The 23303-nt window shown below is 40.8% G+C and overlaps 1 protein-coding gene across 3 annotated transcripts in view; it reads right to left on the bottom strand.

Moving 5' to 3' along the window:
• LOC123027417 (VPS10 domain-containing receptor SorCS1-like) overlaps window positions 1–23303 on the bottom strand; it is a 435900-nt gene that overhangs the window by 137951 nt on the left and 274646 nt on the right. For 2 of the 3 annotated variants that reach the window (XM_044438294.1, XM_044438286.1), the window contains exon 4: window positions 9987–10145. In XM_044438294.1, coding sequence (XP_044294229.1) covers window positions 9987–10145 — 159 coding nt within the window. Of the gene's footprint in view, window positions 1–9986; window positions 10146–23303 lie in introns of those variants that run through there. The other variant, XM_044438303.1, reaches the window with a different exon arrangement.

Here is a 23303-nt window from a genome sequence, read left to right on the forward strand (position 1 = left end):
ACTGACTGCTCTTTAGAAGGCCAGATACTGAAGATGAAACTCAAATACTTTGGTCACCTAATGAGAAGGAAGGACTCCCTGGAGAAGAGTCTAATGCTGGGAACAATAGATGGCAAAAGAAGGAGGGGACGGCAGAGGATGAGGTGGCTGGATGGAGTCACTGAGGCAGTTGGTGTGAGCTTAAGTGGACTCCAGGGGATGGTGGAGGACAGGAAGGCCTGGAGGAATGTTGTCCATGGTGTTGCAATGGGTAGGACAGGACTTTGCGACTATGCAGGAAAACGTACTGGTAGGTTGTGGCCAAAATAAAAAGTCAGAGGAGAAGACAATATCTGAAAGAGGGAAAGGGCAAATAAGGAAGCAGAGCATCCACTGATGATGGAAGAGGCTCTTCTGATCAGATTTTATAATTGGTGGTTGTGATTGTGCTCTGAGTGGTAGATTTCATTAGGATGTCCCTTTTGGCATCCACTCATCTCTCACCTCTTCCTAACTGGAAGCAAGTGGACCCATAACGTAAGTTAATAGAAGTTTTTTTTTTCTCACCCTCCAGACTGCCCCCCTCTCAGATAAGAATCAGTCAATGCCTTTCTACAAGGAAGGGCTGGAACTGAAAAGGTGTTTCAATTAGGTAAGTCTTTTGCATGTGTGAAAAGATTGGGATACCATAAGAAAGCGGAATGCACTGCCAGATCAGAGCTCCAAGTTCCCTGCTACACTACCATTCAGTAGAATTGTGTAACTTACTATATGCTATATATGCCCTTCTGGTTCCTTCTACTCTTGGAATTCCAAACAAGTGAATCTTTCAGATAATGAAAGCAGGCAATAATTGGTCTGTTAAACACAAAACGTTTGGTTCCAGTTCTTCAAGGGTAGCCCCACACAGAATGCATTGCAGTAATCTAATGTGGATATCACTAGCACACTGATTACTGAAACCAGGCTATCTCTGTCCAGATAAGGATATAGCTTGGTCACCAGCTGAAGCTGAGAAAAGCCGCTCTGTGCTACTGAGGCCATCTGGACTTCAAGTGGCATATATAGCTCCAGAAGAACCTCCAAGCTAAGAACCTGCTCCTTCATGGAGAGTGCAACCTTATCCTTTTACATTGTAAGCTGCCTAGGAAGGCCTAAACCATTACAGACAGCCTAAACATATTTGTAAATAAATAAATAAAACCCTGAATAGGTTGAAAATTCTCTAACCATTCAGGGAAGCCACCTACTAACAGTATCTCCATCTTGCATGGCCTGAGCTTCAGTTTGTTGGCTTTCATCCAGTCCTTTTGCTACAATGAGCCACAGATTTAGCACATCCATAATTTCACCTGACAGAGATGAAAAGGAGAATCAGAGTAGCATATCTACAGCATACTGAATTAATGTATCCCAAAACACAGGATAGCTGCCTCAGTGGTTTTGCCTCCCATGTTGAATAGCATTCCAGAGACGACTGACCCCTATGGGACCCCTATGGGAGTCTCCATGGGACTGAGTAATATTTCTCAAGCACCGTCTTCTAGAGTTGACCATCCAAGTCAGAATGAAGCCATTGCAATACAATGTCTCTCCCTTCCAAAAGGATACCATGGATGATGGTATCAAAAGCCAGCAAGAAATCCAGGACTATCAACAGGATCACACTACCTGTCTCTCTTCAGACACACAGGGTAGTCAAAGTTGTTTCCATGGCAAAGCCCAGCCTGAACCATGACTGAAATGGGTTCAGATGATAGGGCTTGTAGGCTAAACATGAGGGAAGGCTTCAATTTGTCCTGGACCTAAATAGGCAATCATGGAAGGGATGTTTCCCATTATCTTCTCCCCACCACCTTATAGCCAGCTGAGATCTTTGTACAGCTTCTTTGGAGCGGAGGGTGCTTTCTTGATTTTGGGTGATTTTGCCCTTCTGCAGGAGCACCCAGTGCGCTGTTCTCCATATTTTTCAGGGCAGGTCTTTGGCTGTGTTGAGGGTTTGTTTGTTGTTGTTGTTTGTTTGTTTTGGAAGCACAGGTAGATACTGGAAGGAGGACAGCATGGGAAACTTTTCTTCTGTGAACTTCCTTGAGCCAACTTAGCTAAGGATCCATGTCGTAAATGCATTGCATTTATCATATATTGTTATATTCATTTTTGTTCTAATTCCAGTTAGAACCCTAATACTTCAATACTCTAAAAATACATTAACATTAAACACACACAGAAACAGAAGTCTGAGAAACTCTAAGCAGAAACATCTAAATATATTTCACTGACTGAGTGCTTATTTATTATTCCAAATAGTGGTAGCATCTAGAGGGGAGCAATCATTTCACATGTATGAGATTAACATCCCAGCTATTAATTTTCTTATGGTCTCCCTTTAGGTTCCTTTACAATCATCATTCAACATGTCCAGCTAAGAGTATCTTCAAGTCAATGGTCTTTTATTAAATGCCTCTTTCTTCTTAAATAATATGCTTGCACACTTACATTTTTTCTCAAAGAAGAAGCAGCTAGTTTTCTAATTTCACCCATATCTCCAAATGCATCCAGTACCCCAAGCACATAGAAATTGCTGAATCAGGCCAAAGCAACATCTTCTTAACACTGATCTATCAGATGACCCTAGCACACTGCAGACCTGATACAAGAGAGACTAGGGATGGGAAAACATTTGTTTCACATTTTGATTCTCAGTTTTTTCCAGTTAAGTTTTCTTTTACAATGATTTTTTAAATGTTTTATGTAAACCATCTTGGGATTTTTTTAAATGAAGGGTTGTATATATTTAAAAATATATAAATAAATAAAATAATCCAAAAGATCTATACATAAATGGGCACATTCAGTGGGAAAATGCACACAAAAAACTTATATAACATTCAAAACATGTTATTTATGCAAAATTGGTTGCATAAATTTGCATGTAAGCCACAGTCACGTACAAAATTCATGCACCACAAGCAATGCACACAAAACTGAGTATGAATTTTCAAGATAAGTTTAAAAAACTCTCAGAGTTTGAGATCAATGAAACCTAAGAGTGGAAAAATGGAAAATGCTAAGAAAACTCAAAACTGACATTATGCATTTTATGTGTTTTATTTCCATGTTGACCAACAGCTGAAATTCCCTTTGGCTATTCCTGCTGGAAACAGTCATCTCTTGATATTCATTTTTCAGCACCCACCTTGTGTAATACATACATACATACATAGTCAGTGTATGGAAAATGCTTCATATCAGCCCAACCTCACGATGACTTGCCTAATGTGGAAATTATACAGTGCTTTACCACATGAAGGATCAAACTGTCTTTAGGCCAACATAATTGTTTGCACAGAGCACCAAAAACATGCTGCCCAGTACAGCTATCCTACAACTGGAAATGGGTCCCATGGAACAGCTACCTTGAATATCTAGCTTTTACAGATACGTTGGTCTCCAGATTTTTTGGAGTGCAGCTCCTATTTTTTACAACCCCATGGCCAATACTCAGGGCTGATGGGCTTGTAGACTAACAACATCTGGGTACCTGAGCATCTGAGAAAGGGAGATGTAGCACACCACTTCCTAGATGGTTTTTGAAAAAGATACTGGACATATTCCCAACAGGTCAGTCAATACATGAGTGTTAGCTGGTGAAAATAAGAATAGTTCTAGACAGGCTGTTATCATGTTCTGCAGCATCTCTATTGAAATATACGTTTCCCATGCTAAGAGTGGGAAATTCTACAAAAATTAAAATGCTTGCTTCTCAGATTTTTACTTTTATTTTTCACCTCAGAAGCCTCTATTGACTAAAACGGCTCATTTAGACTGCTGGTAACTCCAGATTGTCTGCTGCTGGATCATCCATTTGCTTCTTCTCTTTATAGGAATTGTTCTTTTGTTTCCCACTGCTATTCAGTTTATTTCTTTCATCAGTTTTAAGCTGTGTCCCAAAACATAATGTTTAGTGAGGTGTGTTAAGAAACTGACTGATGGATGCACTCAGAGGGCATGCTTTATGGCCTTGTTTGTACACTAGTTTATAGACAAATTAAAAGAAAAATGTGTGTTAGCAACTGCACCTCTTGCTGAACCTTCATATAGATGAGGAGCAAGGCAGCAAAAGAGAATATTCGCATTTCTTTTTCATGGCTCATTCTCAGAAAAACAAAGACAAAAGGATGGGGAGATTCCCCCCCCCACCCAATTTTATGGTTGTGCAGCTGTAAAATCCACTGCAGGGGTGCAGAAGTCTTCAAGGGCCAAATTTCATTTCAAAAAGCTCTCAGGTGTGACATTCCCATCATGGGTAGGGCCAATGGCAAAAGGGCTGGAACCAACATACCAGCGTATTTTAACTTAAAGCTCTCAGTGTCAGTAACTAAAATTTGGGAGACCCGGAGGGCCACATCTGGCCACCAGGCAGGACCTTTGCACCCCTTTGCTGGTGCCATGGAGGGCAATTCCCGACAGTTCCATGCTTTTGTTCAAGTCTAATGATGGACAAGCTATCTGTGTGGAATCCCAAATTAATTAAGATTAAATTAGAATTGAGTGAAGGCCTGTAATATTGTGAAGTTCTCTGGAAGTTCTTGCACTCCATCTGATGAGTAAAGATGCCTGCCCTCTCTGGACCACACGATGCATCACTTACCAGCAGTAGGAATGTTCTTCAGCTCAGATGTTCCCATGCATGTGTGGGGAATGCAGAGTAGCTGGAACTCCTGGAAGTTGTGCTTTCAATTAATAATATGAGTCTTTCTGAATGAGCAGCACATGTGTGGGAGCATCAAGGCCCTCACCCAAGTCTGATGTGCTGACCCATCACTGTTATAATCTGGGAAACTACATATATTCATGAGCCTCATTTAAAAGAGTAAACACAATGTGTCTGCATCTGTTGAAACCTGCCATATTGTGTGTGGTCAGTTGCATGTTTACCAGAATGTTTTCTCTACTTTGTTTATACTGTGACACTGTACAGCTTTATAAATGTCATATACAAACTTATACTAGTACAGTATGACCTTATACATGTCAAATGAGACGTAAGTCTCATTTGAGTTAAATGGAGCTTATTCCCAGGTATGCAGGGAAAGGAATTAAAGCTGTTATTTATGTCATGGTTCAGCAGTCTCTACATGGCACTGGATGTGTTCATCAAATAATTGTCACCTTTGCAACCAAAAAGTTGCAGAACTTTTTTCAGCCAAACACATATTACACTTTTTAATAGAAACCTGGAACTTGACTTTGAAAAGGTAATGATAAGGAGCGGTTCTAATGGGCAACAATTACTGATCACATTAGAGCCGTTCAAATTACCAGTTTCCACTGTACTTGCATAACTACTCTTGCATTTTCTTTTCTTGTATAACTTTATCTCTGACAAATGCTGGTTTACATAAGGGGACAATTTGTCTATAATCCCTGATTTAAAATCACATTGATTTTAAAGGGTCCTGTTCTCTACTCATATGCCTGATGGACTCACATTTTCCTCCCCATCACATCACTGAGAGTTATCCAAATACTCCTAATCTGTTGTCTGACAAAAATGCTGCCCAGAGTGCATTTATAAAACGTTGCATAGTGCTTAACATGCAAAGATAGTTTATCATTTAAACACCCCAATAAAGACACCAGCTTGGGCAACCATATAATACATCTTTCTGAGGACTTGGTTGGGTATGTCATGGCACTGCCTTCAGAGGTGGGAAGGGAAAGGGAGAGAAAATTAATGTTTTGACCAGAAATGATAATCTCTTAGGTATCAGAACCAGAACAGGCCTCAAATCTAGACTTAGAAGTTGTGCTGTTTGGCTCTGGCTGCCTGAGAAAGTGGGCTGCAAGAGAGAGCATTATTCATTTTTATCAGGCAAAAACTGAAGACACACCTGCAAGTAACAGTAGTCTTCTACATGTGCTCAGAAACATAAGACCTAAGGACAGATGGGGATATGTGAGCTCTCCACCACTTTCAGCCTTCCCATGTTGACAAGAAAAGTCTGAAGAACTGGAAATGTGTTTGGTTGAAAGAAGTTACAGTCATCCATGGAATCAGGAATCCCTTTCAATCAGCTGCAAATGCACCAGTGACAGAAGATAGCATTGCGGAAGGATACCCTATGTCTTAATGACTTTGTGAAGCAACTGAGTTTTGGTTTTCTAACAGTAACCTTAAACAAATAGAAACACTTGATTTGGATGGAGAACACCAGTGTTGCTTGAAGAAGTAAGGGCTACTGCTGTGTCCTTATCTGATTATCTTTAGATTCGTGAAACAAAAGCCCCATCACGCAAGCGGTGCTCCATGAGTGCAATGGAATCAGCAGAAGCGGAGTGGCGCATTGTCTTAAATGTCTTTGATTTTGTTCTAATTACCCCAATCTATTATAGATTTTCTTGCTGAGAAAAGATTTCCAAGTTTGGATTTCTTTTCTGCTTTGAAATGACAGGTCACCATTTCTTGAAGCATTCCTAGGCCAAACAGCTCAGATCCTTGAGAATGTTTAGATATAGATTTTTTTTAAAAAAGAACTCATCTCACTTCCGTATCTCCCTTCTGGCTCCCAACTGAGAGTCACTCTAAGCCTATGTATTTTACTGCAGCTTATATGCTGATCCTTCAGTTCTTCCCATCAATCTTGCCCTACACATGGAAGATTCTACAAACAACAATTGGGAGCTGAAAGTACTGTTTCAAATCCAGTTTCAAGTTTATACTGCACATCAGCAGTATAAACTGATGATTTTGGCATTAGGTTTGCCATGAAGGAACAAGGGCAGCTAATGAAGGGAAAGGCATGACTGCTTATTTGGAACATTTAATTAGGGTACTGTTCTATGCATGTTTAAAGCCTTCTCTGACTGGGTGATCCTGAAGCTTGTCAAACATGCAAAGGAGTACATCAGTATTGATTTTTTGTTAGTAAGTTGGCACAGCCGGCATAATTCGTTGAACAATATTTTTAAAAGAGGCAAACCTTATGAATAATGTTATTTGCATGCTTCTTTGAGATATGTTGATCATTGCATGACTTTAAAAGATTGCATCCTTACTTTATTAGTATGACTACATTGTATTTATACCCACATTTTTCCTCTTGTGAAGAGCCCAAGCTGGGCTTACATAGCTCTATTTATCCTCATAACAACCACCTTGTGACATAACTGGGCTGAAGCTCACTCCATGAGGTCCATGGCTGAGTGTGGACAAGCACCTGAATTTCCTGGGTTCCCAGTCCAACCCTCTGACCATACTACACTGTCTCTTTATACATCTACATTTTGATATCCGTAAGGGACCCAAAGTGGTTCAGAACAACTGATGCTCCACAGATAAATGGGGTGGGCAACTATCTTGCAGATAACTAATTCTCAGGATAAAGCAATTCTGCTCATGTTCAGAAGCACTCTGCTTGGCAGGGAAAATATGAAAACAAACGTGTAGTGGAAGCAGGGACCAGGAAATCTATCGTTTGGCAGGGCAAGAAAACGGTATTGAACTGGCTTTGGTTAGCAGTAGTGCACAACAGTAGTTGTCACAATTTTTCACTTGGCCTTGTCAATAAAAAGGAAGAAGAAAGAGGAGTGTGAGCACTTGCATTTATTGTTAGTTTGTTCCATTTCTATGCTGGTCCATAACCTAAAGCTCCTCTGGGAGGCTTACAAATGCTAAAACAGCATAAAACATACATATAAAACAGTAAAAAAAGGATATTCTGATAAAATAGATAAAACAATAACATAATAGCACCACATATAGATCTACCAAGCCACAGGTACAACTACTGCTAAGGGAAGGGAGAAACAGGGAGCCTACTTCAGCTCAGGTCAACAGGAATTCTTGAGCACACATTTTTCATATTCTCCTGCTCTTCGCCACTGCATGCACACACACAGCGAACAAGCATTGAAAATATGACTATTTAGACATTTTTAGTTTCTTCCAACATTTGTAAGAGCCAAACCTGATTTCTCACATAGTTTGCTCTTATCTATTATATTCTATCCTATTTCTATCCTGCCTTTTTTCGTTCCAAAGAAGTCAAGTTGGCTTACATAATTCTCCTCCTCCTTTCATCATGCTCACAACTTAAGCCCAACTGTGAGATAGGTTGGACTGAGTCTGGGACTGGCCCAAAGTCACCCACTGAGCTCTAGAATTCACTCACTAGAATTCAGTGGGCACTAGAATTCAGATCTCCTGAGTCCCAGTCCTACACTCTTAACACCACAGCACTCATTTTAACACAGAGACAGCTGGAGAAGTGGGCCTTGTTGTGGGAGAGAAGGGATTCAGCACCTTGCCCTCACTGACCTACTGGTGAGAATCACCCACCTGCTTGCCTGCTATTCAAAATAGGATGGCAGGAGGGATGTACCAGGAATCTGATAGAGAGACAAATGTCTAAAGGATTTTCTTAACTCGACCACATGGATTCTATTTCACCAATCCCACACCAGTGCCACAGGCACTGAGGCAGAATGTGGGCTTCATTTTCAAAAAAGATAGCAGTTTGCATGTTCAAGACAGCTGGGGAAATGCATAAAATTCAAGCCTCCACTTGCAAGGTGCACAGATGTGTGCACATTGCAGGGCTGCATTTTGCCCAAATAATAACTGGCAGAAAATTTGAGGAGGCCCAGGTGCAGCGTGTGCACATGCAGTGCGGGGCAAATGCTGCCATACCTAGCATGTTAAATGCCACAACAAAAACAACAAGAACTCAGATCTATCTGGGGAGTCTCATATTGTGAAAATATACAATATGTGTGCAAATTGTGCTGGAACTGTTAATTCTCAGTTACAGATTTGTGTGAATATTTCAAGCAATTTTGTGGAAGCTTAAGCACTCCCCACTCAGTCTACTTTTGGCTGTCAGGTGGGAAATGGGCTGAAAATCTGTCAAGATTAAGCAGGATGACTTTTCCAGGATTCCACATCTTTAGACAAATACTCCTATTGGTGCTAGCAGAAGCTTCCTTCTCATTATGAGAAGGCATATCAAATTGAAGCCCCCAAAGTTACAGTGCTTCTCTGGCTCCACTTCATTCCATGCTGATGGTTTCTTAAAGAGAAGTCAACTGTGCAAAGGTAAGCTATCTGATAAATCTCACACCAAGTTTATCCCTAATTTTTTGGTGCTGAAGGGAATAGTGTGAAAAAAGAAAGCTCCTAACATAAACCCAGTCAAGATAGGAATGCTTGAAGAATTAAGCATTTGTAAATTCTGACACATACTGGCCTATCTGCATCTCCTGGATTTAAGTGAGTATTGAGCTCAAGAGATGCAGATTAATTATCTCCCAGCTTTTGTACTTTCTCAATGTCCAAGTGCCATGGAATGCACCAACAGTGATATTAAGCATCTACAAATACAGTGAGTGGTCAGTTTGTGAGCTGATATAAAATAACTTAGGGCAGAAACCATGAAACTTGGAGAATTATGGATACCCTAGGGAGAAGAGAAAGACCAGGGAGGCATTCCTCACTTCGCCTCTTCTACCCTAAAAATCAGTTGGCTTCTAATTTCAGCTGTATAGCTACAACGCTCTGGAGGGGAGGGGAAAAGACCAGAACATCAACAGGATATGCTATATCCTGGTGGACCAAGTCTCCAAGTCTCCTCCCAACACCAAGAATGCCCTCTTTGCCTCCTCTACAAGTCTACAACACTGGAAGGCAGCTGAAGAGTTCTTCTGTACCAGCTCCAAGTGGAAGAAGCATGATGCCCAGATCCAAGGTTGAAGTACTTTTCTGGCTTTGGATCTGGGAGTCCAAAGCATCCAATGCCCCCCTCTGTGATGCTGCTTCACAAACATAGTATTGCCATGTTGGTGTTTATGCTATTAACACAATACCTATAATAAGACTGTGTGCAAAGTTTCAGCATTTTACCAATGGAAAATGGAGGTCTGTTGCAGGAGCCATTTCCCTCAGTTACTTCAAGCCATTGGTGGAAGGAAGGACAACATCACCAACAAATTAAATGGTAAACACTAACCTTTTGGTCCTGACTGTAGGCCAGAATCCAGTCTTCTTGCTTGGGGTGGAAAAGCATGCTATGGATGTAGAAGTTCAACCGGTATTTTTGGTAGGTGGCCCCTTCATCAGAACTGATCAGCAGACTGCTCTCAATCTCAGGATCAGTAAGCAACATAATCTGTATGGGCATAACAGATGAAGACTAGTGTTTAGGATGAAGGAAAGGAAAGAAAAAGTAAAGCCTCTACATTTTCAGGAATTGTTTTTTGTAAATAGTTATTCTGCTTTATCCAGCCATAGTACAGTGCAAGGGATGATGTTCTGAAAGGGATGATTTTTCCAAAGGGGAAGAGAAACGTTACAGAATGTGGGCTTCAGGTTTGGGGATGAGGCTTGGTCATGGCACCCTCAGTGGAAAAGAGTATGACCAAACTCACTGCAACTGCTGCCACTTGCCCTTCCTCCTGGCCAGGCAGAGAGCCACTCAACAAGCACAAAGTGGCACTGCTCTTTCTTGCCACTGAAAGTGTTTGCTTCTTCTTCATGCCCTCTCACCCAAAGGGAAAGCTGGTTGCAATGCTGAAGATGAGAAGCAGGCCAAGCGGTCTCTTGTCAGTACCCCCCTGCCCCGATACATTGGAGAGGATTGGCCTTGCTAACCTTGACACCATCCCTGCTATCAATCTACATTTCAGGACTTCTCCAATTACTTCTGGAAGGCACAGGTTCATAGAGCTTGTGCAAACAGGCACCATGGTTGAGAACCATCAAGGGCCTGCACACCCGATGGCTCTCACTGCATCACTGCCTTTCTTCCCCAGCACAGTCTGCTTGTTCACATGCTCCCCGAGACCCTGACAATGGTGATGCCATAAAGGAGAAGCATCAGCTACTACTGCTTACTTGCTCACAAATTCTCTGCTTTGGATTCGAAACCATGTTTTGTTGACCATCCAAATCATGTGGAAACCCACTGCAGGTAGAGGAGGCCCTCCCCTTCAGAAAGTCACCTCCACATGTGGAAGGTGACAGGAATGGCGACAGAGTTTGGGGCAGGGCTGGCCTCGCTCCCTGCTTGAGTGCTTCCTGTTAAGTGATTGCTGACCACTGGATAAGGCTGTAGCCAACCACAGATTTGCCGAATACAAATGCCTCGATTTCAGGCCTTGAGATACTAGAAGCTTCTGTCCCTCACTGCAGTAACTTGACATTACTTGCAGGTTACTTCCTCCAGCCAAGGTTGTCTCAAATTTCACAGATATGGGGTGGGACAGGGGTTAAAAGGAAGGTCAAGCTACCTGGGTTGTGTCAATGAATAAAATACAATTTAAAACCTCCCAACCCACCCACTACAAAACACACACATACACAAAGTTCCTGGCCCATCCCAGCCCCACATGGCCCCGAATGGCCCCGAACGGCGACGCCACCCTTAGGCCACCGTCCTTCGGCCGCTGGCCTGAGGCCGCTAGCCACGGCCGGCGAGTTAAGGCCACAGCCCCTCCCTGTACCCCACCCCCAATCCGGCACAGCTGCCACCCATGCTGGGGAGGGAGGGGGGCAAGGGCAGGACCCGCGAAGAACTCGCTGGCACAGGTGGAGGAACCACAGGCCAGCAGTGTCTCTGGTCCCATGGCAGCCACTGTCTGTCAGAGCAGCAGCGCCATCAGCGGGTGGACTAGTGTCTGTGGTGGCCGGTCAGTTGCCAGGCAGCAGCGGTGGTGGGCGTTATTCTCATATAACCCCAGGCCTTTATCAGCTCCATTGGCTTCCCATCGAAGTCCGGGCTCAATTCAAGGTGCTGGTTATTACCTATAAAGCCCTAAACGGTTTGGGACCGGGATACCTAAAGGAACGCCTTCTTCCCTATTTGCCCTCCTGCCCTCTGAGATCGGCAGCAGAAGCCCTCCTCCGGGAACCCTCTGTGAAAGATATTAGGAGACAGGGTACCTGGAGGAGGGCCTTCTCTGTGGTGGCGCCCCGTCTATGGAATACGCTCCCCAGAGAGGTCCGTCTGGTGCCATCATTATATGTTTTTCGGCACCAGGTTAAGACCTTTTTATTTAATCAATATTTCAATAAGTTTTAATATTGAATTTTATCATCATATTTTAATTGCAGCCAGAGTGTGTCATTAATTAATTAATGTTATGTTAGGTATTTGTATTTTATTTGTGTAAGCCGTCCTGAGGCTCTTGCAAAGGACGGCATACAAATATCTTAAATAAATAAATAAATGAGCCAATGACAGGGCATGGGCACAGGGCCAGACCTGTCAACAGACAAATAACAGGCAATGGCTCCTACAATGCCTTTCTGTCTTCTTCCATTGTCCCCTTCACTTTTCTTATGTATTCTGAGCCTGGTTATTCCAGCCCATCACATACATCACTCTGTTCTCAGAAAAGCACTTAAATGATGGAAACTGGTTAGAAGAGTAACATATAATGAGCAAAATGAAAACAGAGAACATGATCCAAGGAAGTTATATGCTGATGTGGTACAGAAAAGCGCATGCAGCTCAAACTGCTGCACTTTTCACTGGCAAAGAAGCATTTGCTTTTCAAACTGAACAACAGATTGTCTCTTTGGCAGCAAAAACTACTACGGCACCAACATAAAGCCCTGGCTATGCATGGGATCTGCTCTTTTGCATGCAGATTATCAGCCCTTTAGATTTTGGCCACAGTTAATTGTGTGAGTATACATGCTTTCAAAATCCAATACACTGAAAGAATTCTATGTATCCAGCTTCTCTGGGCAGAAAGTATGTGAACGGAACACAAAGAGCTCCCTACAGAAGATGTAGGGAGCTACTGGCATGTATACTAAATAGACTTTTACTAGCATAACTTCATGCTTGATAACGTACAAACAGCGCTATTATTTTTTTTAAAGGGAATGACAGATGGTTAGGTCGATCACTCCAAACAAAACTAAAGTGGATGTTTATTAGCTTTCATCCCAACTGTGTAACTGCCATAAATCTACCTATTTTACACTATATGCATATGATTGTACATTCATGTTCATACATGTATGAAGACACACACCTGTCACTCCCTCCCTCTCTGTGTGTGGCTATTACAGAGATACGTATCAAGCGGCATGTGTTTTCTACATTTTGATGCTTTAATTTATATCATTTGAAGATATTTCAGAGGAGAAGTACTACAGCAGGTGAAAAATACAAAGTGATCCAAATAACTCTTAGTCAAAACTGAAAGCTGTTCATTACCTCAGTCACTCAGAACTTTGATCCCCTGTAAACTGTCTTGTTGATTCTACTCTAGTTTTGACTAAAAGTGTAATACGCCACACATGTTTACTCAGAAGTGTAACTGGGTTCAACTGAACCTACTCCTAGGAAGGTAGGTGTTGGATTTTGATGTAAGTATTCATCAAATGCTTATATATTCTGGCACCTAATGAAAAGGGTTAAGGTTTGTTTGTGGCTCATGGCATGATAGCTATGCCATGTATCATTATTCTCATTATGTAATGAGTTTTAATGACAGAGTTGTACGCTGACATTGGTAAAGTGCTCAATACTTGATAGGCAATAGGTAAAAACTCCTAATAGACTAAAACTCCTAAGTGACAAAAGACATACTTTATTTAGACCACAGGTGAAGCAGTTCCCCGCCCACCCCCCTGCCCACCATCTCCTGTTCACTTCATATCTTTCTGGCTTCCCTTAAATCTTTTCTTTTTAAGTCACACAAACAACAAACCTCTTGTGGCACCTTAGATGCTAATGCATTTGTTAAGGCACAATCAGATTCATGACATATTAGCAAACGCTGCAGGTATACATTCTTGTTCTGAGGGGCAGGGTACCCTCAGATCAGAGGAAAAATGAAATCTGGAAGCTACAGGCAGTGACAATCATATTATTAATAGTTGCCATTCTCCTAGTGGTTGTTGCTGAGTGATAATGCAAGCATCCTGGCTTTGGGAAAGCTTGTTAACCCATGTAATAGTATTAAAACACCACCATTCTCCCAGTTTAAGACTGAATCACACAATGAATTGAAATCCAGCCGTTTCTCCCTTTAGTCTCCTCTGAAGTTCTTTTTCTCCAAAATGCCCTACTTCAAGCTTTCCACTGAGGATGTTTCAGATGCTGTTTAAAAGCTCCCCTTTTCTCCCTCCCCAAATATTTGGGCATCCACAGAATGTAGAACAAAGGGAATGGTCAGCACCATGTTGAGAATGAACAAAAATGCTATGATTCCCAGCCAACCATGCTAGTTGTTGAATGCTGGAAGTCGTAGGGCTTTCTACTGTTTCAACATGCAGAGAAAATGGTCCCTCTATAGGCTATTGGGTAAAATTAGCAGTATCGGTTTCTGTCCTATCCTTTCAAAAGAATATTTATTGCAATTAAAATAGAAGAATGGGTTCATTAAAATTCCATGACTTGAGACTATAAAAAGATAGAGGACAATTCAGTGTCTATCTGAAAAACAAGCTAGCTGCCACCAGGATGATGAGTCAGAGAAAGTATCATCAAACTTATATATTTTCTCCAAGTGCATTTCCAAGCTGTTTCCAAGCACAGGGAGCCTAGCAAAAAGGGTTCAGGAGTGACTAAAGGCATGATCAGTCAAGTCCCTCAAATTTAAATCTCTCTCATATTTCTTGGGTGCTTCTTTTTAGTGGGGCTAATCTTTATCTGTTGGGGGATAAAGGATGTCTGTTCATTCATGAAATGAAGTATAAAAGCAATGGATAGACTAGCTAACAAGTCCTCAGAAAATCTGAATATTTAAATGACTTCTAAAGAACATTGTTAAGAAATAGCTAACATATGGAATGATACACCATCTTCATGGCAGAACTTCAGTCATACAACAGGCAGGAGGATTTTCAACATACAACTGTTGGAAGTGGGAGGAAGATGCTTCTGTCACAGGGAGGAGATGTAAAGAACTTAAACACAGAGATAAACCCTCAGATATACTGTTTCAAAGAGAATTTTGGACAACAAAAAAATGGAAACAAAATTGGCTGGCCAAATTAGGCCAGTGCACAAACCCTCCTACTATAACTGGGATAAAACAGATAAAAGGAAAACAGGGAGGTGGAACAAGAAATAATAAGGATTTTCCAGGAAGATAGGGCTTTTCAGCATTTGACAAATATGGAAGCTGTGAAGTTAAATTAGACTACTTAGAAGCAGTGCATTCCTATATCCATTCCAGAACAAAATTCTGTGGACAAAAAGGTCTGTTTTCTGATGAAACACTCCTAGTACTACCAAACAGATGCAGTGGACAGCTACTTAGCTCTTTCTCTCTCTCTCCCCAACTCTCTCTCTCCCCACATTTCCTTCTTACCAGATTTCCTGCAGTAAGGAGGATGACAAAAACAACACAGGGAAAACATGAAAGGATACAAGTGGAAGATCTGGATTGCCTGTAAAATTCTGGAATGAGGCAGGACGATGGTGCAATAAAAGTCTCGTCTGGAAGAACACTAGGAAATCTATCAAGGAACCTAATAAACACTCTACAGGTACTGGGGAAATTTTCAAATAAGGAGGCACCAGGATGCAACATCACACACAGTCCCACGTTCAATCTTTATCAATAACTGATCTCTCATTATTCACAAATCTATACTACGAAATTCAGCAGATGAATTGGTAAGATCAATAATAAAGACTGTGCATTATTGATCTTATTTTAGCATTTGAGAAATTAAATGATGGGTGTCCATAACAGTGCACAAATGTATAAAGCTAATCTGTGCATGTGTAAACAAGCAAACAAGAGGCAATGCTTCTCTCAAGCTCAAGTCATAATCAAAGAACACCTATAAGCTTCAGCTCAAAACAAAGTGTTTTAAAAGTAATGTGATTGATCAACTAATATCTTTAATTGATCAAAGGTTCCACATCAAATTATGTGGAACTGAACTAAAAGGAAAATTCTTGGCTAGTACATGGAGACATTTCATTTCCAGTTATGTCATAAATTGAAGTTCCACATGCATGATAATTCAAAAGTGAACAGAGACAAAAAGGAGGAAAGATTGCATATCAATAATGCAAATTACTGTATCAAGCTTTTGTTATGGTTTATGGAGAGCCACTTTTGCTTTCTAGTGGCTGAGAAAGTAATTTCTTTGTAATATATTGCCATGATAATTGATAGTAAGCACTTTTCAAAGAACCTAAAGCAACATGAGTGGCATCTCTCACTTGGTTAATTTTCTACGTTTTTTATATACATCCATTCTAGAAAATGAACGAACCCAATGCTGGCAGATGCAGTTGTGGCTCTGTCTTCATGCAGTGGCAGTGCTAGCTGGAATTCACACAGTGGTGGTGCCCCTCCCAGCCCAGGCCCCACACAACTCCCCCAGGCTTTCCATTATTTTGGCATGATTCTTCTATCTTCTCCTCTTTCTTCCTCTACTCCTCTGTACTGCTGCTCCTTGTTGTAGCTACCTGGGAGTGTCCCAGATGTTGTATAAACAAGCCGCACAGGTACACAGCAGCCAGTCCACTCTGACCGAATTCACTTGACACAGTTACTCATTGTGGCTAACTTGCCACGGTGGGCTTGCGTACCATCCAAACCTGCACTGCTTCCCAAAGGGTGGCTTTCTTCTGGGTAGCAAGCCACTCTGCCAAGCCATGGCTTGAAGCGGGGCTTGTTGCACCCACAGTGGGTTGTCAGTCAATTGAGCCCAGGTGACCAATCCCGCAGGGAAGCAGCAAGTGAGCTGCCTGGCAAGCAAAAGTCTCTTGCTGCCGTTGCTGCACTGCCAGCGACAGCCACTCCACCAAGTGCCCAAGCAGCGTGTTGGGGTGTCTATCACTGGCCAGTGTTCCCCACTGCAACCATGGCCCCTTTCACAGTTTCTGTGGATATTTTCCTTTTTTGATTTTGTTGTTCTAGATGTTGTTTTCACATTCTCCAAAGTGAAATCCCCTTCAAAGAACTGCCCAAGTACCACACTGGGGTAGGTGTCGTGAGTTCATCACCCTTTAAAATAAACATACCCAAAGTTTATTCAAATGTCTGTGCCCTATTTAAAAAGCTTTAAAATATTCAGTAATTCAGAATTGCACAAGAGCACAACTCAATCCAAAATACACAGGCTTGATTGAATTTTCTGCCTAACTACAGCATCCATGAGCATTCACAAAGCAAGGCTACAAATGGGTTGAATTGCTGCTTTACTTCTCATTTGACAACTTTCCAAAGGTGAGTTGGCAAAAGATAAGGAGTGTTCTAAGGAGATCTTTGCTCATCATTCAATAGTCAGTTGTTTGTTTGGACCAGATTGTTCTCAGTGTCCTCCACCTTTTCTACCCTTTTCCAAGACTCTAGGCACTCAGGAAAGTAGAAAACCAATCCACTATGGGCACACAGGGTTCTGCTACCAGCGGTGGGCTACCTTTTTTAGCCATGTGACAGACCCAGTCATGGGCACCATTGGAGGTGCTCATGGGAAACATGGTGCCAGCAGGTGCTGTGCTGGGGATCCCTGCCCTAATGGATAAGCACAAAAATTAATTTATCCTTGCTGAAAGGCAAAATTGGCAAGGGCGTGATGACTAAGTCAGCAGGTGTGGCTATGGAGGGCCTAGTTAGAGCAATTTGGTCCAACGCCTAAAATTAGTTCAGCACCATGTTTCATTCTGAGAATTGTGTCATTATTATTATAGGCTGCTTTGAAGAGTTCCCAGAGGATGCTGCTGTTCCAAAATTATAGCATCAAGACCTCTATCAGAAACAAATCGCATGGACATTAGATACACCAGTGCAGCTAGACCGTATTCAACCCTGAATAGTATTCATTAGAGCATACTATTTATCGTTCAGAACCTAGCAGAAACTAGGTTCTGAACAATGTGAAATATGAAAAGCCAACTAAGTTACATTTGTGCAAGCATTGCTGCACAAGCCTTATGCAATCTGTTGTTCAGTTCCTCATGTATTCCACTTATGCAAGCTGCTTACACAACTGCTGGCACAAGTGTAATGGAAAACCAATTGGCAACACAAAGTTTTAGTAGAACTCTAGTGGAACTATCTGTGTCTAGTGACAGTGTTCAATATTGCCCAGTGAAACTACATGGAAGGAGTGGCAGTGGAGTTGTAGGTGCCCATCTGTATTACTTCACTTGTGAGGCTCTAAACTAAAATTTCTCCTCTTCTTCCTTAAATGCTGGAAGTACTACAGCAAAACGGTATGGATGTCTTTGAGGATATCATTCCCAAAAATGGCACAACAGTTAAAGGATTCCTTTTGCAGAAAAAACACTGTGGCCATCATTTTCCAAACTGCTGGTGAAAATTTATGGAATGTACTTTCGCAGAAAGGCTTTTGGCAGAGTAATTTGTTTGAACTGCTTTGCTTTGAATTGAATTGCTTAACCAGCTCCTTTTAAGGTGCCACCATGTGTCAGATTTTACGTTGATTTTTTTCAATTAAAATTAAGGTGCATATTTAGACAGTTCAAAATGAAATGTTATCATAAACTGGCAGGATTTAGAAATCAATAAAGGCACAAGGAATGGTTCTGGTGATCTTTGCTGCCTCCATACTTTAACACCCTGCAGTTCGTCTAGATGCCCATTTTCAGCCATCTGGATGTTGTGAGGAGGCTGGAGGCTTGAAGATGGTCTAAGCCCCAGCCTACTTGCCTTGCTTTCCCTTTTCATCCTCGGTGACCTTGGAGAAGCAGCCAATGTGGTTTTGTCCATACTACCTCTTTAAAGGATAACATAGGAGCTCCACATTTGGAGTCCCAGTACTGAAGGTAATCTTGGTGCAGGAATTCCAAAAATCTCAGTTGCCCCTGACAATGCTGGGAGACCGTAGGATTGCACCTTTAGAGATTGTTTATTAGTAAGTAAGCATAATTGACATAATCTATTGGAACAAGATTTTAATGTGGGTGAGCCTTATGAATTATTTGCCTATTTACTTAAGGTACTGGGTTTGTGACCTATCACCAAACTAAGGCTTAACTAGGCAAACTGACATTCAAAATGAAAAGGCATTTGTATTCTTTTGACATAATAACGGTTTAGCATAGGCTTCTCTATTTTCCCCATGATTTGTATTATTTTGCACAATCTATTAGGCCAACTTATTGCTTTTTTTAAAAACCTCATCAGACAAAACACATTCAATGTGGAGTATAATAAAACATAATTGAAGAGAGTCAATGTGGTGTAGTGATTAAGACTTGGGTTCTACGTAGCTACCACTTAACCATGAAGCCATAGACTTTAGGCCATAGACTCTTGGCCCAGCCTACATCACAGAACTGTTGTTGTGAGGATAAGATTGAGAGCAAGAGGAAGACAATGATGTAAACCACTTCATGCTCATAAGAACAAAGTAGAATATAAATCAAATAAAGAGATATATAGATAAACCGAAGTAAGACTCATTGAAATCAATGAGACTTCTCAATGAACAAATGGAAGTTGGTGGAAGAAATAAAGAACATGCACTTTGACATATATGCTTTCCCATTATGGAATATGTACATTCTGCTCTGATACCTGGGGTCCTTGTTTATGCGGGTCTCTATTGCCCCTTGCCTAATCACGAAAAGGAATCCCTAATAGATTACAGGCATGGAGCAGAGAAAAACCATGGGACACATTAGACATGCACGTAACTAGGAGGAATGGGATCTTATTAAGAACAAGGGCATTTGAGATGGATATTGTGAAAGAACATCTTATAATGAGCCATATAAGTCTATGAACTAGTCTCCCAGTGGATGCGGATATACGATTCAGTGTTTATGAGGCTTAATAAAAATAAATGGACTAGAAATTCCTGCAGATATGGATCTCCCTGTCTGTGTAAATCCCTTATTCTCCATGGGTTAAATTCTACTCAGCAGCTGTCTTGCCATCAGTTCACCCATCCTCACAATGTTCTACAGATAATGAACTCTGCATCACCCTGGGCAAATGCCTTGTTAATAATCTTGACTCCATCCATGCATATTCCAGCCAGGTCCAGCCTTTTTTATGTTTGCTTTCTTAGGTAGGGAGTGATGCATCTGGCCGCCCTGCTGCAGGGCAGGGTATTCTGATGGGAGGCATGTGGGAGAAAGCTAGCCTGTTATAACCTGCTAGAAAAGGGATGAAGGCAACCATTCACGGAATTCTGAAAACACCATGAGGTAAAGGAAAGGAATGTGTCTCCGAGGAAATCTCATAGTCCCATGCTTGTTTCTGGGAGCTCAGCATGCACTGTTTGCCTATAGCCCTTAGAAATAAAAACTCAGCAATTTGTAAGTTGACACTTGCAAGGAGACTGAATGAATGAGCGGATAACAGGAGCTGGCGGTCCACGAATTCCACTCACATTCAATAGCCCCCGTGTGCATCCCCAGTCTCATGGGTACCTTTCTGTACACACAGTGTCTGTAGTCTGCTCCAACAGTCTATTTCATGAACATGGGTTACTACTATTGATCCCCTCTTGCATACCTTATTCTAAGATTGTTTAGCATACTTATGACATTTATGCAAAATTGTACTGGAAGTGTTACGCAAATTGAATGGAAACACATGTCCTGCAATTTGTGAACATTTCTGGTGTACATGTGCTCATGATCACTCTCTTTCATGGCTTTGAAGAGGGCATGCTCACAGGTTTTGCAAGCAAAAATTTTCATGTGTCCTATTTTACCAGAATGTTCATTAAGTTCTTCATAGGAAGGGCAAACATGACTAGCCTAATTATAAGAAATCTTTATGCTTTGCTTTAGCTTAATACAATGAATGATAATAATGAATAGCAATGAAATGTTTTCAAATGATATATGGATATACTACATTTTTCTTGATAAATCATGGGTAAGCAGAATTTTCTGCCTCTGGATTTAGGCACTAGCAGATCATGGTGGCTTTTCTGCCTCTTAAATACAAGGATACAATTCTTTATTAGATAAGGAAGTTTAAAACTTTTAATCTCTTTACTCTCTTAGTGATAGAATGTCTATGTAGAGATAGATTTGAATGAACACCTTTCTTTAAGGAAAGATCAAGAAACAGACAATGTTAAACCCACCTTTTGTTGAGTGAGGGCACTATATAGTAGGCCTCTCATATCAAAGAGGAAGAAAACCAGAGTGTAAAGGCAATGTAATAATTTTAATCTAATTTTCACTTACTGAACTAATACATAAATCAAAATGCAATTTTCATTCTTTGAATTATCACTAATCAAAAAAGTTCAAAAATCCATATATTACAGAAAATCACATACTAAATGGCATATACTAGGTATAATTGCCTGTGATATATAGATAAAATAGACATATAGGGAGGGAAATGAGAACTGTATGCACAGAGATCCATGCTTACAAAAATATGTGTACATTTTTAGGTGGATAAAAAAACTTCAAGCTGATCTTTTACTTATTTATTTTTCGATATATATCCTGCCTTTTTCCTACAAAGGGCTCAAGACAGCTTACATCTCCTCCTCCATCTTATCCCCACAACAACCCTGTGAGGTAGGTTGGGCTGAGAGTCTGTGACTGGCCCAAAGTCACCCAGTTGGCTCCATGGCTGAGCGGACACTAGAACCCAGATTGTCTGAGTCCCAGTCCCATTCTCTTAACCACTACACCACACTGGCTCTGATATGGAAATAGAATGGAACAAACTTGTGTTTGAAAAATAAATATAAGCATTATAGAAAGCAAGTTCGTTCCTCCCTCATTTCACTGCAAGATGAGATGGCCAGAACTCAACATCAACTGGTGTTTTCTTCACAGGCTCAGATGAGCAAATAAATTTACAGGATCCCACACTATGCAATTTAATTTTCAAATGCCGACAAAGAAATAGTCAGGTGACCAATTAGCCACAAATACAGCTTAGCAATATCATCTATTCAACCCAGATTCTCAGCATACTGGCTGTATTGTGCAAACAGCATTATTTCACAGTGATATCAGCTATTTCATGAAGATTGTGCTGGGCAGTCCTGAGAGGATGTTAAATATTTTGTCCTAGCCCCTGATCATACATGCTTACAGTTACGGTTGTCTAAATAATAGCATGAATTAAAAAGAATGTCAATGGTATTTTTGCTGACTCTGTACAGTGATTTTAACAAGAAACAATTAGTGTGAATATCCTTGTCCTGAAATGGCATGCATGCCCCCAGCTATTCTTCCATAAATTGAAGACACTTTGCAAAATTGATGTCTTTAAAAGAAACATCAGACATTTCTTTGTATCTGCCCTTCATCAAATAGGGTTCAAGGAAAAATGGATGGTCTTGACAGCAATTGGAACATCAGATTTTCATGTGCTCTAAGGAAATGGATGTCAACGTATTATGCCACCGTAATCTTGCCTGATAACTACTAGCATTTTAAGGAAGTAGTAACCTTTTGGTATTTTCAGATCTCCCTTGGATTCTAGGAAAACCTGCATTAACTTAATTCTGAGGAAACCCAGATTTTCCTAAAGTTGAAAAAAGCCATATTCCAGTGTTAAGCTACTTTGAAAAACAAGCACAGCCTTGTTAAAATGAAAAGTTCCAATCAGTTGTACACATAATGAAGATGATAGATAATGAAATCATGGGCCTGTTTTACAGATGTTAGAAACTTATTGTTCTTTATTTTTTTAAAAACAGATAGCTATCTCACTTTTTTGTTCTTAAAAAAGTCACTCAAAGCAGCTTATAAAATATAGGAACAGATGTAAAGTAACAAGAACCCATCATAAAAACAAAATTCCCAAACTAAAACAGGCATCAAAGAGCCAAAATTAACAATACTTTAAATTAAACATAATCAAAAGCTTCTTAAAGAGGATTTTCTTTAATTGCTGGTGGAATAAAAATAGAAAGAAGATCTCCCAGCCACCTGAGGGACAGGCATCCATACACAAGATGGTATCACAGGGAAAGCTCTTCCATGCCTTGCCATTATTCATGGGAGTAAAACCATGGGAGCAATGAATTCAAAACAAAAAAGAAACTAACCAGGCCTTCTTGGAGGACATGAAAAATCATATTACAATAACAAGCCATTTCTCCAAGCTACGTTGAACTGTTCTGTCTTGGTATTAAATATTTCTACGATTCAAGCTAGGAGTCTTACAATTGAGATATTATTTCCCAACTACTTGAGAGGCTGGAAGAAGGAACTGTAAGTAATTCAACCCAGACAACAGACTAGAAGCTTCTGTTCCTGAAGGTCAGACTGAACAGAGTTTATTTTAAATGTATATTCCACAGTAAGGCCTTCTGTTCATTTATTTATTTTTACTGTAGAGTAACCACAGATCATAAAAGCCCACATATACCCAACACTAGTGTC

The sequence above is a fragment of the Varanus komodoensis genome, unplaced genomic scaffold, assembly GCF_004798865.1.
Source record: "Varanus komodoensis strain SLA01 unplaced genomic scaffold, ASM479886v1 scaffold1, whole genome shotgun sequence".
NCBI lineage: Eukaryota > Metazoa > Chordata > Lepidosauria > Squamata > Varanidae > Varanus > Varanus komodoensis.